The sequence below is a fragment of the Coregonus clupeaformis genome, chromosome 37 (genome assembly GCF_020615455.1).
Source record: "Coregonus clupeaformis isolate EN_2021a chromosome 37, ASM2061545v1, whole genome shotgun sequence".
NCBI classification, from domain to species: Eukaryota; Metazoa; Chordata; class Actinopteri; order Salmoniformes; family Salmonidae; genus Coregonus; species Coregonus clupeaformis.
In genome coordinates this window covers 8,304,084-8,322,174 of record NC_059228.1, presented here as the reverse complement: position 1 = coordinate 8,322,174, position 18,091 = coordinate 8,304,084, and the positions used below count along the sequence as shown (strand labels likewise).

General features: G+C 40.0%; 1 protein-coding gene across 1 annotated transcript in view; it reads right to left on the bottom strand.

Moving 5' to 3' along the window:
* The window catches only part of LOC121553292 (DNA nucleotidylexotransferase-like), a 182,711-nt gene that overhangs the window by 98,393 nt on the left and 66,227 nt on the right, over positions 1 to 18,091 (bottom strand). The window contains exons 5-6 of the mRNA XM_041866314.2: positions 16,625 to 16,696; positions 16,304 to 16,427 (exon numbers count right to left, since the gene is read on the bottom strand). Coding sequence (XP_041722248.2) covers positions 16,304 to 16,427; positions 16,625 to 16,696 — 196 coding nt within the window. The remainder of the gene's footprint in view (positions 1 to 16,303; positions 16,428 to 16,624; positions 16,697 to 18,091) is intronic.

The following is an 18,091-nucleotide window of genomic DNA, read 5'->3' as shown; positions in this document are numbered from 1 at the left end:
GCTGCTCCCTGTGCGCAGAGTGCTAGTGCGCATGTGATGTTGGACCCGGATATAGACGGTCCATTAATCAGCGTATGCAAACGTGAGTAGACTACCTTGAAAACAACAGTCGGACATCTTGGAATCAGTCTCCAGTTCTTTATACCTCAGTGGTTTGTTCTCAACAATGCAACAACAATAAAAACGAATGAAAGACAAGAATATGAACATAAACTAAATGGCTCAGTAGAATAGAATAAACATTTTAGCATACAGTAAGTATAATACAGGAACGCACAATTTATATTCCAATATTTACATTGTGCAGTATTTAGCAATAATAATAAGAGTCTGGTAGCAGCTGTTGTGATGAGTGTGTAGCATGATTGTATATATACATTATGCGTGTGTGTGTGTTTGTGTGTGTGTGTGTGTGAGTGTGTGTGTGTGTGTGTGTGTGTGTGTGCGTGCAGAGAGTCAGTGCAGGTGATCAGTGCAGTTCAGGTGTTCAGCAGTCTGACGGCTTGTAGATAGAAAAAGTATGTGAGCCTGTTGGTATCAGACCTCATGCTCCGATGCCGTCTGCCCAACAGTAAGGGAGTGAACAGCTCGTGGCTGGGGTGTGTGGGGTCCTTGATAATGCTGTGGGCCTTCAGGCACCGTTTCGAGTAGATGTCCTGGATGGGTGGGAGCACGGTCCCAGTGATGTACTGGGCCGTCTTCACCACCCACTGGAGGGTCTTGCATCGTGGACGGAGCAATTTCCGTACCAGGGTGTGATGCAACCGGTCAGGATGCTCTCGATGGTGCAGCATTTGGAGAGGACCCGGGGTGGCATGCCACATTTTTTCAGCCGCCTTAAGAAGTAAAGACGCTGTTGCGCCCTCTTGACAAGAGTGGTGGTGTTGTTTGTCCATGTTAAGTCCTCAGTGATATGGAAGCTGAGGAACTTAAAACTGCTGACTCTCTCTACTGCAGTCCCATAAATGTGGATCCGAGCATGTTCCCTCCTCTGCTTCCTGAAGTCAACAATCAATTCCTGTTTTGCTAACGTTGAGGGAGTGGTTGTTGTCCTGGCATCATATTGCCAGTTAATTTACCTCCTCCCTATAGGCTGACTTGTTGTTGTCGATTATCAGGCCTACAACCATGGTGTCGTCAGCAAACTTGATGATAGAGTTGGTATTGTGCAAAGCCACGCATTCATGGGTGAACAGGGAGTACAGCAGAGGGCTGAGAACATACCTTTGGGGGGCCCCTGTGTTAAGAGTCAGTGTGGAGGAACCTCACAGTCTGTGGTCTGCCCGTCAGGAAGTCCAGGATCCAGTTGCAGAGCTTGGTGTCGAGCTAGGCGGGAACCATAGTGTTGAATGCTGAACTGTAGTCAATGAACAGCATTCTCACTTAGGTGTTCCTCTTGTCTAGATGTGTTATGGCCATGTGAATAGCGATGGAAATGGCCTTTTCTGTGGCTCTATTGTAGCTGTAGTTAAATTGGAGTGGGTCCAGTGTGCCTGGCATGCTGGCCTTGATGTGAGCCATGACCAGCCTCTCAAAGCACTTGATGATGACCGGGGTGAGTGCGACGGGGCGATAGTCATTTGGGCATGTCACCTTGTTTTTCTTGGGCACTGGAACGATTGTGGTCTCCTTGAAGCAGGTAGGTACTACATCCTGGGACAGGGACAGGTTGAAAATGTCTGAGAAGATGCCCACCAGTTGGTCAGCACAAATTCTGATGACACGGCCAGGGATGCCATCTGGGCCTGCAGCTTTGTGAGTAGTCACTCTTTTGAGAGTTTTCCTCAAGTCAGCCTCGGAGAGCAAAAGCACCTGGTCGTCCGGAGCAGCAAGATTCTTCCTGTTGTTGTTTCATATAAGAACTTTGGGTAACACTTCATTTTAAGGGGTCCTTATTACAGTGTAATTACATATGTAAGTACACTGTAACAAGTATTGTAATTCGTTGTAATATTTCATATTTACACTGTAATAACAACATATAACTGATTGTAATTGCAGTCTAATTACAGGGGTGTAACAACTAATGCTTGTTACCATGCTTGTTACAAATGTTAAAGTTTCCGATAGCATCCCAACACACCATATTTCAGCCTGCACAAACAATGTGATAAGGGGTAGCAAATAGAAAATCGACCACCTCATTGACACAACTCCGCAATAAAGATCTGGTGTCTGATGCCCAGGCCCAATGGCAAAAACAGGTTTGCAAACGGTTCACCTCCAAAAATATTTTAAATTTTTAAATAATTTAACAGTGCATTTGACAATGAGTCTATTACTTTAACCATAAATTAACATTTTTTAGACACATTTAAGGCCATAGGGTATTTCTTACCCTTAATTATATCTCAATCAACTTTTACCAGATGAATGTAGACACAATTATAGCACTTTTTTGTATTACAATTGTTCTGAAATGTCATTAAAATATGCAAATGATGTGACATCTCATTAAATATGCACATATTTGCATATCGTGCAAATACATTTTTCTGGACACTGGATGAAGTCACCCTAAATATTTTTGTTTCATTTTGTTAAGACAATCCAGGACTGGACATTCATATTTTTAACTGTAAAATACTAAATATATGTACGTAAAATACATTTTGTGTGAACTTTTCCAAAGAAAATGTTATCAAGAATAAAATAATTACAACATATCAACAATTCCCTTTGGGAAAGTATCAAGAATATATTTAAGGATAATCACACAACATTTGGTGAAAGCAGATGCTTCTGCAGCAAAGAAAAATGAGTTAGTGTGTAGGAAGAGTCTGACTTCGGGAAATGGCATTTAAAGACAAGTACACTCAATTTAGACTGCCTAATGCCTATTTAGACACAATCACCATCTCTTCAAATAGAGTTTCAAAAAATTGTCCAGTTTTTAACATTCTCTATGAAATGGGCTTTTGAATTATGTGTAATTTAATGTATTGAGCTTTGAAAATATTGATGTAGGTCCATTTTTAAGTGGTTAAAATTCATTAAAATGTTGATGATAAACCTAAAGGAGACATTTTTATGTTCGCTTTTTGGAAATACTAATGTTAATGGACCAAAATACCAACCAATCTCAAAATTGATAGGCAAATGCAAAAATGTCATTTCAGCCTGTGGTGCCTGACCTTAATAAACAGTTATGGTTAAAAGTGTGAGATAGTCATTAGCGTTTGCCAAATTGTTAGCCTATTAAGCTTGGTTGAATAATGGTTTATAAATTCACTTAAAATGGTCATAAGACAAACTCTTATTCCATCATGTAATTTTGCAAGGTTTTCACTGTTGAGGAACATTCTCACTTTTGGATGGGATGCATTGGTTATATTATTTACAGTTGAAGTCGGAAGTTTACATATACCTTAGCCAAATACATTTCAACTCAGTTTTTCACAATTCCTGACATTTAATCCTAGTAAAAATTCCCTGTCTTAGGTCAGTTAGGATCACGACTTTATTTTAAGAATGTGAAATGTCAGAATAATAGTAGAGAGAATTATTTATATCATACTTTATTTATTTCATCACATTCCCAGTGGGTCAGAAGTTTACATACACTCAATTAGGATTTGGTAGCATTGCCTTTAAATTGTTTAACTTGGGTCAAACGTTTTGGGTAGCCTTCCACAAGCTTCCCACAATAAGTTGGGTGAATTTTGGCCCATTCCTCCTGGCAGAGCTGGTGTAACTGAGTCAGGTTTGTAGGCCTCCTTGCTCGCACATGCTTTTTCAGTTCTGCCCTCAAATGTTCTATAGGATTGAGGTCAGGGCTTTGTGATGGCCACTCCAATACCTTGACTTTGTTGTCCTTAAGCCATTTTGCCACAACTTTGGAAGTATGCTTGGGGTCATTGTCCATTTGGAAGACCCATTTGCGACCAAGCTTTAACTTCCTGACTGATGTGTTGAGATGCTGCTTCAATGTATCCATATAATTTTCCTTCCTCATGATGCCATCTATTTTGTGAAGTGCACCAGTCCCTCCTGCAGCAAAGCACCCCCACAGCATGATGCTGCCACCCCCGTGCTTCATGGTTGGGATAGTGTTCTTCGGCTTGCAAGGCACCCCCTTTTTCCTCCAAACATAACGATGGTCATTATGGCCAAACAGTTCTATTTTTGTTTCATTAGACCAGAGGACATTTCTCCAATAAGTACGATCTTTGTCCCTATGTGCAGTTGCAAACCGTAGTCTGGCTTTTTTTATGGCGGTTTTGGAGCAGTGGCTTCTTCCTTGCTGAGCAGCCTTTCAGGTTATGTCGATATAGGACTCGTTTTATTGTGCATATAGATACTTTTGTACCTGTTTCCTCCACCATCTTCACAAGGTCCTTTGCTGTTGTTCTGGGATTGATTTGCACTTTTCGCACCAAAGTACGTTCATCTCTAGGAGACAGAACGCGTCTCCTTCCTGAGCGGTATGACGGCTGCATGGTCCCATGGTGTTTATACTTGCGTACTATTGTTTGTACAGATGAACATAGTACCTTCAGGTGTTTGGAAATTACTCCCAAGGATGAACCAGACTTGTGGAGGTATACAATATTTTTTCTGAGGTCTTGGCTGATTTCTTTTGATTTCCCCATGATGTCAAGCAAATAGGCACAGAGTTTGAAGGTAGGCCTTGAAATACATCCACATGTACTCCTCCAATTGACTCAAATAATGTCAATTAGCCTATCAGAAGCTTCTAAAGCCGTGACATCATTTTCTGGAATTTTCCAAGCTGTTTAAAGGCACAGTCAACTTAGTGTATGTAAACTTCTGACCCACTGGAATTGTGATACAGTAAATTATAAGTGAAATAATCTTACTACTTGTGTCATGCACAAAGTAGATGTCCTAACCGACTTGCCAAAACTATAGTTTGTTAACAAGACATTTGTGGAGTGGTTGAAAAACAAGTTTTAATGACTCCAACCTAAGTGTATGTAAACTTCCGACTTCAACTGTATTTATCCCAGGAATTAAGGAATCATGTTAAGATCTGCCCATCTGCGCAACGCGCTCGAAATAATGACGACCTCAAACGTGCCCACGTGTTGTGCAATAAACGGAATCAAGAAGAAGGACAGTGTGCAAAATCCAGATATGAAATATTGACGTGAAAGAAATAAAGTGTTGCAGGTCAAAAACATAAACATAGGAGAGAGAAAGTATGTTTTCCATGCAATTTGTTTTGCTTTTTTGCTTTTTTAATCTAATTAATCAAATTATGAATCTAACAATAAAAACCCTTATTATTTTGTAAGAAATGTAAGGTATTTTTACATGTTGAAATAAAGTTACTAAAATAGACACTTATTTTTTGTTTGTAGGTATTTCCACTTGGTAATTAGTAATAAGTAATTATATATAACTTGCTCATCTCTAACTATAAAGTTACACTTTAAATAGCTAAATCCTGTGTAACAACTAGCGACAAACTTGTACTTATGATGATATTACAGATATGTACTCTGTGGTGTATTAGTGTGTTCATATTCTCACTTGGATGGCGCTTTCAGAGGCCGACGATTAGATTGTCAGAATGTGTAACGTAATTTGTATGTACACAATAATTACAAGTAAGTACACCTCAATATACACTTCATTTTAACTAGCTAAACCCTGTGTAACACCTAGTAATTACATTGTACTTATGCAGATATTACATGTGCTCTGTGGTGTACTAGTGTGTTTATTTTCTCACTTGAATGGTGCTTCTGGAATAAGGCTCAGCTTGTCAGAATGGGTAATGTACTACATAGGTACACATTAATTACAAGTAAGTACCCCTCAAGATACTTCATTTTAACTAGTTTATACAGATGTTGCATGTACTCTGTGATATACTGATGTGTTTATCCTCCCACTTGGACAGCGCTTCCGGAAGCCTTAAAACCACCATCTGTGTTTGAATGGACACACCACCATGATAGTCCTAACTCTATCCCACCTCTTTCTCTATCCCATCTCTAACGCAACCATTCAATGAATGTCACTTCCTGTTGGACGCAGAATGAGGGAGAGCTTGGTTTGTTGTTTTGGAAAGTTTGTTGTTTTGAAAGTGTATTGAAACGTTTCTTAGTAGCCAGCTAACTTTTGAGTTTGGATCCCACGACGCAGTTGGCATCAGTTGCTGGGACTGCTACTCTCTGTCCAGTGATCTTGCTGACCAAGGCCGGGTCTGAGGAGCTATTTGGCATAGCAGCTATCCTAGCTGCTAGCTAGCTGCCTATCAAGCTAGCAGGGTTTTCTTGAGGGCTTGAACGCAGCCCGCGACGCGGTTTGCCATTGTGGCCGGGTTTGTGGCTGTCTAGATCCCTGCTCTTTGATGTATTATTATTATTATTATTATTATGCTATTATTTATTATTATTATTATATTATTGTTGTTTTCAATCTTCTCTGTGACCTGCCCTGTCTGGAACTGCGAGGAGTAACAGCGTAACCTACGTTGCTACCATGACAAAGACCAAAGCCGGCGGGAGTACCATTGAGGACAGTGGTGTCGCTCTATCACAGGTGAAGGATATTTTAAACAAATAAAAATAGTTCTACAAGCAGTTGTTACAACAACAACAAAATAGCTTCAAGTGTTTGTCCAAATACTGGTGGAGTCAACTAATAAAATAATAAACGACCTGACCAGAGAGATCCAGGACCTGAAAACAGTTTGCAGTTCTCCCAGGGTCAGCTCTATGAGTTCTGTAAGTCATTGAGAGAGGACATCAGATCAACATCTTTGTGGACGGAATTGCAGAATCTCCACATGAGACCTGGACGGAGTCCTCCCACAGAACTCATACCAACCACCGGCCCAGGTGACAGGCCCAGGCCGATACTGGTCAAGTTCCTGAGGTTCAAGGTAGTTGTTCTGGAAAGAGCCAAGAACTTGAGAGGAACTTAAATCTTCCTCAACGAGGACAATCCTGAAGCTGTGCACCAGAAGAGGAAAGAACTTATCCCAGCCATAAAAGCTGCCAGAGCGCGTGGGGACATTGCTTACATTCGCTATGACAGGCTCATTGTAAAACCCTCCCTCACAGAAGCCTGGAAGGGATGAGAGAGGCAAGCCTATGGGTTCGTAGCTTCAACCCCACAGCACACACACACTTACAAAACACCAATTGATTAATGGACTGCTGAATGTATATTTTTTTTATCTTGCTTTGCTTGTTCTTTTCCTTATTAAGCTACCCAGGAAAGGGCTGAAAATAGCCCATATTAATATATGTAGCCTTAGAAATAAGGTTCATGAAATCAATAAGTTGCTAACATCAGATAACATTCAAATATTATCCATTTCTGAGACTCACTTAGATAATTCATTTGATGATACAGCAGTAGCAATACAAGGATATAACATTTATAGAAGAGACAGAAGTGCTTATGGGGGAGGTGTTGCTGTATTTATTCAGAGCCATATCCCTGTAATGCTTTGAGAAGATCTTATGTCAAGTGTTAATGAAGTGTTGTGGTTGCAGGTTCACTTGGCACTTGGCACACTTGGCACATTTCTTTTGGGGTGTTGCTATAGGCCACCAAGTGCTAACAGTCAGTATCTAAATAATATGTGTGAAATGCTTGATAGTGTATGTGATGTAAACAGAGAGGTCTACTTTCTTGGGGACCTGAATGTTGACTGGTTTTTATCAAGCTGTCCGCTCAAGAGAAAGCTCATCACCGTAACCAGTGCCTGTGATCTGACTCAGGTTATTAATCAACCTACAAGGGTGTTTATAAACACTACAGGAACAACATCATCCACATGTATCGATCATGTTTTTACTAATACTGTAGAAAGGTGTTCTAAAGCTGTATCTGTACCCATTGGATGCAGTGATCACAATATAGTGGCTATATCCAGGAAAGGCAAAGTTCCAAAAGTTGGGCATAAAATAGTATATAAGAGATCATACAAAAGATTTTGCTGTGACTCCTATGTGGATGATGTTCAAAATATGTGTTGGTCTGATGTGAATAATAAGGAGCATCCAGACTCTGCACTTGATGAATTTATGAAATTGCTTCTTTCAATTATTGATAAACATGCACCTGTTAAGAAACTGACTGTTACAACTGTTAAGGCTCTATGGATTGATGAGAAATTGAAAAACTGTCTGGCTGAAAGAGATGGGGCAAAAGGAGTGGCTAATAAGTCTGGCTGCACATCTGACTGGCTGACTTACTGCAAATTGAGAAATTATGTGACTAAACTTAACAAAAAGAAGAAGAAACTGTATTATGAAGCCAAGATCAATGATATAAAGAATGATGGGAAAAAATGTTGGAGTATTTTAAAAGAAATATTGGGCAGAAAGACTAATTCAACTCCATTTCATCAAATCAGGTGGCTTATTCATCACAAAACCTTTTAATGTTGCCAATTATTTTTATGATTACTTCATTGGTAAAGTGGGCAAACTTAGGCAGGAAATGCAAACAACGAAGAGTGAGCCATTGTATTCATGCATAAAAAAACTAATAATGAAAGAAAAGCATTGCAAGTTTGAATTTTGTAAAGTTTGTGTGGGAGAGGTGGGAAAATGATTGTTATCGATCAATAATGACAAACCTCCTGGCATTGACAACTTAGATGGAAAGTTACTGAGGATGGTAGCTGACTCTATAGCCACTCCTATCTGTCATATCTTTAATCTGAGCCTAGAGGAAAGTATTTGTCCTCAGGCCTGGAGGGAAGCCAAAGTAATTCAGCTACCCAAGAGTGGTAAAGCGGCCTTTACTGATTCTAACAGCAGACCCATCAGCTTGCCAGCTCTTAGCAAACTGTTGGGAGAAAAATGGTATTTGACCAAATACAATGCTATTTCTCTGTAAACAAATTAACAACAGACGTTCATCATGCTTATAGAGAAGAGCACACAACATGTACTGCACTGACACAAATGACTGATGATTGGTTGAAAGAAAATGATAAAAAGACGATTGTGGGAGCTGTACTGTTAGATTTCAGTGCAGCCTTTGATATTATTGAGCATAACCTGTTGTTGAAAAAACTTATGTGTTATGGCTTTTCAACCTCTACCATATAGTGGATTCAGAGCTATTTATCCAATAGAACTCAAAGGGTTTTCTTTAATGGAAGCTTCTCTAATGTCATACATGTAAAAGTGTGGTGTACCGCAGGGCAGCTCTCTAAGCCCTCTGCTCTTTTCAATTTCTACCAATGACCTGCCTCTGGCATTGAACGAAGCATGTGTGTCCATGTATGCTGATGATTCAACCATATACGCATCAGCAACCACAGCTAATGAAGTCACTGAAACCCTTAACAAAGAGTTGCAGCCTGTTTTGGAATGAGTGGCCAGTAATCAACTGGTCCTGAATATCTCTAAAACTAAGAGCATTGTATTTGGTACAAATAATTCCCTATGTTCTAGACCTCAGCTGAATCTGGTAATGAATGGTGTGGCTGTTGAACAAGTTGAGGAGACTACATTACTTGGTGTTACCTTAGATTGTAAACTGTCATGGTCAAACAATATAGATTCAATGGTTGTAAAGATGGGGAGAGGTCTGTCCCTAATAAAGAGATGCTCTGCTTTTTTGACACCACACTCCAAAAAGCAAGTCCTGCAGGCAAGTCCTAGTTTTATCTTATCTTGATTATTGTCCAGTCGTGTTGTCGAGTGCTGCAAGGAAAGACCTAGTTAAGCTGCAGCTGGCCCAGAACAGAGCGGCACTTCTTGCTCCTCATTGTAATCAGAGGGCTGATATAAATACTATGCATGCTTGGCTCTCTTGGCTAAGAGGTGAGGAGACTGACTGCATCACTTCTTCTTTTTGTAAGAAACATTAAAATCCCAAATTGTTTGGATAGTCAACTTACACACAGCTCTGACACACACACTTACCTCACCAGAAATGCCACTAGGATTATTTTCACAGTCCCAAATACAAAACAAATTCAAGAAAGCGTACAGTATTATATAGAGCCATTATTGCATGGAATGTAGTTCTGTCCTTGAGCTGTTCTTGTCTATTAATGTTCTGTATTATGTCATGTATGTTTTGTGTGGACCCCAGGAAGAGTAGCTGCTGCCTTTGCAACAGCTAATGGGGATCCTAATAAAATACCAAAATACCGAAAATAAGGGCCAGGTTGTCAGGATGGGTAATGTACTATATAAGTATACATTAATTACAAGTAAATACCCCTCAATATACAATTCATTTTAAGCAGCTACATCATGTGGAACACCTTGTAATTATGTTGTACTTATGCTGATATTACATGTACTCTGTGGTGTACTAGTGGGTTTATCCTCTCACTAGGATGGCAAGGAGGTTCAGGTTGTCATAATGGGTAACTTACACATTAATTATACGTTGTTTGTTTTGTTGTTTAAATCTGGGATGACGCCCGTATGTAGATCCCAGTCAGTGAGGATGACCTATATCTGATCTGTTTTTGTAAACTCAACCAAGTTAACCCAGATGGTACACATTTTGGGGGCAAGTGCTAGCAACAACATTGAGTGGAGATTTTGAAGAGTGCTTACGGGTAGGTAATTAGAGCCCATTGAGCCTCCAACCTTTGTAATCTCAGACACCCATTGCATCTGTCCACAATAGATTACAATCTTGTGACAGAAGAAAGAAACTAAACACAAAATTTGCGAATTTAGTGGAAACTTGCCCATTTGTAACAAGCATGGTAACAAGCAATTACAGACTGCAATTACCATCAGTTACATGTTGTTATTACAGTGCAACTATGAGTTATTATAATTAACTACAATACTTGTTAGTATAATTACACATGTATTTACACTGTAATAAGGACCTCTTAAAATGAAGTGTTACCGAACTTTATACTCTTGCTAAGAAAAAGTCCCTGTGCTAGGCTGCTCTCTCACAAAAACTACTCAAGAGCAACTGAGAAAGAGGGCGCGTAAATACAACCTAATAGCTCTCTGATACTCTACAATAAGTGGAAATATAACCTAATGGATGTTCAAGGACCCCTGCCCGGCCCTCCTCTCCTCAAATCTAATCTCTTCTCGCATCTCCTCAACTCGGCTGTCCTCTTCTCGCCTCACCTCACTTTCAAGTGACAATGTTGATTAGAATTTTTGTTCATTCGGCTATTACATCTGGAACCATATGGTCCATCTACTGGACACTCATGGACAATATGGACACATATATAAATAATCTGATGTTTAAAAAATAGTATAATGTAAAAACATTAAGATAATTCAAGTGTACATTCTCAAAGTTTCCATAGAATCCCCAAATTACCTGTTAAGTACCATCATTTAAAAAAATGCCTATAAGTCTATTGAGACACTTTGAAGTTGTTAATTTAAACTATTATTCCCCCAACAAGGTTGCACCATTTTGTATACATCAATAAGGTTATTAAATAATCCATTTCGCTGTTGACAGTGAAAACTGAATGGATCTTTGTGGCTTTTCCCCACCAGTCTGACAAACACAGTTAATCCCAGCCTTCATCTTTCTGCTCCTACCTACGTCTACCCCCACACTGCAATTTTGACTCTCCTTCTCCTCTAAGATTAGGAAACTGTTCCATCTCAGCCAGTAATCCCACTGCACATCATCTTGATTTCGCTGGGATTTCACAACGGGAGATATTTGTTTGTCATTACAGCTTAGTAACTGGAAATCTCACCCGCTTCCAAAACACTTTTCTCTGAGTATAAACTGAATCTAATGAAACGTTATTATCCACTGTAGAACTGAAAATAAAATGGTTTATAAAGACTTCGCCAAGTCAATGGTAGAATCACAAAGGTAGGCTATGTCCTGTACAATACCAAATACAGTGCCTTCAGAAAGTATTCACACCCCTTGACTTTTTCAAAATGTTGTTGTATTATAGCCTGAATTTTAAATGGATTTTGTGTCACTGATCTACACACAATACCCCATAATGTCAAAGTGGAATTATATTTTTAGAAATGTTTACATATTTATAAAAAATGTTAAGCTGAAATGTCCTGCGTCAATAAGTATTCAACACTTTTGTTATGGCAAGCCTAAATAAGTTCAGGAGTAAAAATGTGCTTAACAAGTCACATAAAAAAGTTGCATGGATTCACTCTGTGACTACCCCATCTCTGTACCCCAAACATACAATTATCTGTAAGGTCTCTCAGTCAACAGTGAATTTCAAGCACAGATTCAACAACAAAGACCAGGGAGGTGTTCCAATGGTTCACAAAGAAGGGCACCTATTGGTAGATTGGTAAAAAAAAAGCAGACATTGAATATTGTCAAGAGGCGACGTGTATGCGGTGAGTGAAGTCAAGCGCAGGACACAGAGATACTAGCAGATGTACTTTACTAATAGTAAAGAACATACAAAACAAAACCTCCTAACAGGGAGGAAAACAAATACACGTATACGACAAAACAGCAATGCCGATACAGCCTAGACACAAAACAATAACACACAATACCAAACGAGAGACATGGGTAAATATAGGGACTACAATCAAACATAATAGCGAACAGGTGTAACCACTCAAGACAGAACAAGACAAACACCAAAACATCGATCAGCAGTAGCTAGTACTCCGGGGACGACGAACGCCGAAGCCTGCCCGAGCAAGGAGGAGGAGCAGCCTCGGCAGAATCCGTGACAAATATACTTTAGGGCATGGCGCAGTTATTAATTACACTTTGGATGGTGTATCAATTCACCCAGTCACTACAAAGATACAGGCGCCCTTCCTAACTCAGTTGCTGGAGAGGAAGGAAACCGCTGAGGGATTTCACCATGAGGCCAATGGTGATTGTAAAACAGTTACAGAGTTTAATGGCTGTGATAGGAGATAACTGAGGATTGATCAACAACAATGTAGTTACTGCACAATACTTACATAAATGACAGAGTGAAAAGAAGGAAGCCTGTACAGAATAAAAAATATTCCAAAACACGCATCCTGTTTGCAATAAGGCACTAAAATAATACTACAAAACATTTGTCAAAGAAACAAACTCTTTGTCCTGAATACAAAGCGTTATGTTTGGGGCAAATCCAACACAACACATCACTGAGTACCACTCTTCATATTTTCAAGCATGGCATCACATTATGGGTATGCTTGTCATCAGCAAGGACTAGGGAGTTTTTTAGGACAAAAATAAACGGAATAGAGCTAAGCACAGGCAAAATCCTAGAGGAAAACTTCCAACGGACACTGGGAGACAAATTCACCTTTCAACAGACAATTACCTTAAATATACACAGGAGTTGCTTACCAAGACGACATTGAATGTTCCTGAATGGTCTAAGTATGGTTTTGACTTAAATCGGCTTGAAAGTCTATGCCAAGACTTGAAAATGGCTGTCTTGCAATGACCAACAACCAACTTGACAGAGCTTGAAGATTTTTTAAAAGAATAATGGGAAAATATTGTACAATCCAGGTGTGCAAAGCTCTTAGAGTCTTACCCAGAAAGACTCACAGCTGTGATCTCTACCAAAGGTGATTCTAACTTGTATTGACTCAGGGGGTTGAATACTTATCTAATCAAGATACATTTGTGTTTTATTTTATCACTAAAAAATATATAATTTTTCTTCCAATTTGACATTACAGAGTATTTTCTGTAGATCGTTGACAAAAAATTACAATTAAATCAATTTTAATCCCACTTTGTAACACAACAAAATGTGGAAAGCTTTATGGGGGGGATTACTTTCTGAAGGCACGGTAGTCACCTACTACCATCTCCTGAAGCAGAGTTTAGAGAAGACCACCTTGAAAGGACACTTTCATTTTATTGTACTCTTTCATGTACAGTGGGGAAAAAAGTATTTAGTCAGCCACCAATTGTGCAAGTTCTCCCACTTAAAAAGATGAGAGAGGCCTGTAATTTTCATCATAGGTACACGTCAACTATGACAGACAAACTGAGATTTTTTGTTCCAGAAAATCACATTGTAGGATTTTTAATGAATTTTTTTGCAAATTATGGTGGAAAATAAGTATTTGGTCACCTACAAACAAGCAAGATTTCTGGCTCTCACAGACCTGTAACTTCTTCTTTAAGAGGCTCCTCTGTCCTCCACTCGTTACCTGTATTAATGGCAACTGTTTGAACTTGTTATCAGTATAAAAGACACCTGTCCACAACCTCAAACAGTCACACTCCAAACTCCACTATGGCCAAGACCAAAGAGCTGTCAAAGGACACCAGAAACAAAATTGTAGACCTGCACCAGGCTGGGAAGACTGAATCTGCAATAGGTAAGCAGCTTGGTTTGAAGAAATCAACTGTGGGAGCAATTATTAGGAAATGGAAGACATACAAGACCACTGATAATCTCCCTCGATCAGGGTCTCACGCAAGATCTCACCCCGTGGGGTCAAAATGATCACAAGAACGGTGAGCATAAATCCCAGAACCACACGGGGGGACCTAGTGAATGACCTGCAGAGAGCTGGGACCAAAGTAACAAAGCCTACCATCAGTAACACACTACGCCGCCAGGGACTCAAATCCTGCAGTGCCAGACGTGTCCCCCTGCTTAAGCCAGTACATGTCCAGGCCCCGTCTGAAGTTTGCTAGAGTGCATTTGGATGATCCAGAAGAGGATTGGGAGAATGTCATATGGTCAGATGAAACCAAAATAGAACCTTTTGGTAAAAACTCAACTCGTCGTGTTTGGAGGACAAAGAATGCTGAGTTGCATCCAAAGAAGCCATACCTACTGTGAAGCATGGGGGTGGAAACATCATGCTTTGGGGCTGTTTTTCTGCAAAGGGACCAGGACGACTGATCCGTGTAAAGGAAAGAATGAATGGGGCCATGTATCGTGAGATTTTGAGTGAAAACCTCCTTCCATCAGCAAGGGCATTGAAGATGAAACGTGGCTGGGTCTTCAGCATGACAATGATCCCAAACACACCGCCGGGCAACGAAGGAGTGGCTTCGTAAGTATCATTTCAAGGTCCTGGAGTGGCCTAGCCAGTCTCCAGATCTCAACCCCATAGAACATCTTTGGAGGGAGTTGAAAGTCCGTGTTGCCCAGCGACAGCCCCAAAACATCACTGCTCTAGAGGAGATCTGCATGGAGGAATGGGCCAAAATACCAGCAACAGTGTGTGAAAACCTTGTGAAGACTTACAGAAAACATTTGACCTGTGTCATTGCCAACAAAGGTTATATAACAAAGTATTGAGAAACTTTTGTTATTGACCAAATACTTATTTTCCACCATAATTTGCAAATAAATTCATAAAAAATCCTACAATGTGATTTTCTGGAAATTCTTTCCTCATTTTGTCTGTCATAGTTGACGTGTACCTATGATGAAAATGACAGGCCTCTCTCATCTTTTTAAGTGGGAGAACTTGCACAATTGGTGGCTGACTAAATACTTTTTTTCCCCACTGTATCTATGTTGTGACTAGGGTATAGCATTTCATTGTTGATTCATTCTTGCAAGAAAATAATAATTTCATTATTGCAAGCTATAGAAGCATGCTGGAGTCTGGTCAAGCGGTAGTGTCGCTGACTCTGGACCACATATTGCCCCATAGGCGCTGGTTCGATCCCCAGATCTGCCACTTTCCTCCCAGTCCCATCTGTCTCCACTTTTATTTATTTCATGTCTTAAACCCAAATGGCCACTTGCCAAAGACTTCCCACTCTGCCTAATCAACTTAAAAAGAGCACGTTTATCCCCCAGTCAGCTAAAACTAATTCCCAAACAAGGAAGTAGGGATAAAACATACTGTGAGATTTCACTCTGTTGCTGTGTTGCATCAAAGATGTGACAAACAAGTCATAATTCTCATATTGAAAGTCAGGGGATGTTTTGGGGTCTTTATGTTAATGAGGGCCTTCTCTCCCAAGCTGATTGATGAGTGTCCCATGACAAGCTTTACCCTTTATAACTACAACTCATTGATTTGCATTATGAATCCCCCTTGGTAGGTTTTCATTGTATTAGTTCACCTACGGTCTCAGCTTATCACTGTAAAGTACGAACTGTCTGGGGGTCTACTGCTACTTTTAGAGTATCGGATAAAGAACCTACTCTGGGACATTACCTTAACAGAATGAGAGACTTGGGCCCGTAAAAGTGTATCAGATTAGAAGTGCTGAACTAGGATCAGGTCCTCCCTGTTCATAGAATCGTATTCTGCGACCTTTTGTGAATACGATCCTAGAGATAGAGATACCATCAGAGTTTACCACTTTCTGCAACTACGGCAATATCAAAACTAATATAATTTAAGAGCAGCTACATATTAATGTTCTGATATCAAAACAAAGGGAGGAGGTTGTGTACTACTCCTATTCATACCAGCACTCTGCATCCTGTTCAGCTGGATGTTGGGCTCGGTCAGAATCTCCTTGAGTGAGCGCAGCCCTCTTCGGTACCACTTCTCCGCTGTTTTGGGTCCAACCCCGAACACACTGGTGAACAGCTGTCAAGAAAGCACAGATGTACTCAAGAGAACATGTTGTCAGATGGGATCTCTTTGGGGGGCGGAATTACTGGTATAGGATCTATTTAAGTCTTGCTGGCAGCATTTTTATGATGTATAAAATTATAATTTGGCGGAAATGTACAGTAAATGAAACAAAGGTATCTATTGAATAGAGTTCCTTTTGATCCACTTACCTTAAGTGCTTGATATCGTTCATCACTCTGAATCTCTTCAACTTTAAAGGAGCGGCCAAATATAAGGATCTCCTGTAGAAAATCAAATAGACTACATTACTATGCTGATTTTACCTTCCAAACTGCTGTTGAGTCCTTTGTGGTTTTTCTAAAGCTTGACTGCTCTTAATTTTAGAATAGATTATTTTTATTTCTTTATTATTTAACCTTTATTTGATCAGGGAGTCATACTGAGACCAATGTCTCTTTTACAGATGAGCCCTGAAGTACAGAAATTACAGAAAATACACGCATCAAAATATAAATACAAAATGCAAACAGAAAGAAAAACATTCATAAAAAACAAACACATACAGTTGAAGTCGGAAGTTTACATACACCTTAGCCAAATACATTTAAACTCAGTTTTTCACAATTAATGACATTTAATCCTAGTAAAAATTCCCTGTCTTAGGTCAGTTAGGATCACCACTTTATTTTAAGAATGTGAAATGTCAGAATAATAGTAGAGAGAATTATTTATTTCAGCTTACATACACTCAATTAGTATTTGGTAGCATTGCCTTTAAATTGTTTAACTTGGGTCAAACGTTTCGGGTAGCCTTCCACAAGCTTCCCACAATAAGTTGGGTGAATTTTGGCCCATTCCTCCTGACAGAGCTGGTGTAACTGAGTCAGGTTTGTAGGCCTCCTTGATCGCACACGCTTTTTCAGTTCTGCCCACATATTTTCTATAGAAATGAGGTCAGGGCTTTGTGATGGCCCCTCCAATACCTTGACTTTGTTGTCCTTAAGCCATTTTGCCACAACTTTGGAAGTATGCTTGGGGTCATTGTCCACTTGGAAGACCCATTTGCGACCAAGCTTTAACTTCCTGACTGATGTCTTGAGATGTTGCTTCAATATATCCACATACGTTTCCTTCCATGATGCCATCTATTTTTATGAAGTGCACCAGACTCTCCTGCAGAAAAGCACCCCCACAGCATGATGCTGCCACCCCCGTCCTTCACGGTTGGGATGGTGTTCTTCGGCTTGCAAGTTTCCCCTTTTTCCTCCAAACATAACGATGGTCATTATGGCCAAACAGTTCTATTTTTGTTTCATCAGACCAGAGGACATTTCTCAAAAAAGTACGATCTTTGTCCCCATGTGCGGTTGCAAACCGTAGTCTGGCTTTTTTATGGCGGTTTTGGAGCAGTGGCTTCTTCCTTGCTGAGAGGCCTTTCAGGTTATGTCGATATAGGACTCGTTTTACTGTGAATATAGATACTTTTGTACCTGTTTCCTCCAGCATCTTCACAAGGTCCTTTGCTGTTGTTCTGGGATTGATTTGCACTTTTCGCACCAAAGTACGTTCATCTCTAGGAGACAGAACGCGTCTCCTTCCTGAGCGGTATGACGGCTGCATGGTCCCATGGTGTTTATACTTGCGTACTATTGTTTGTACAGTTGAACGTGGTACCT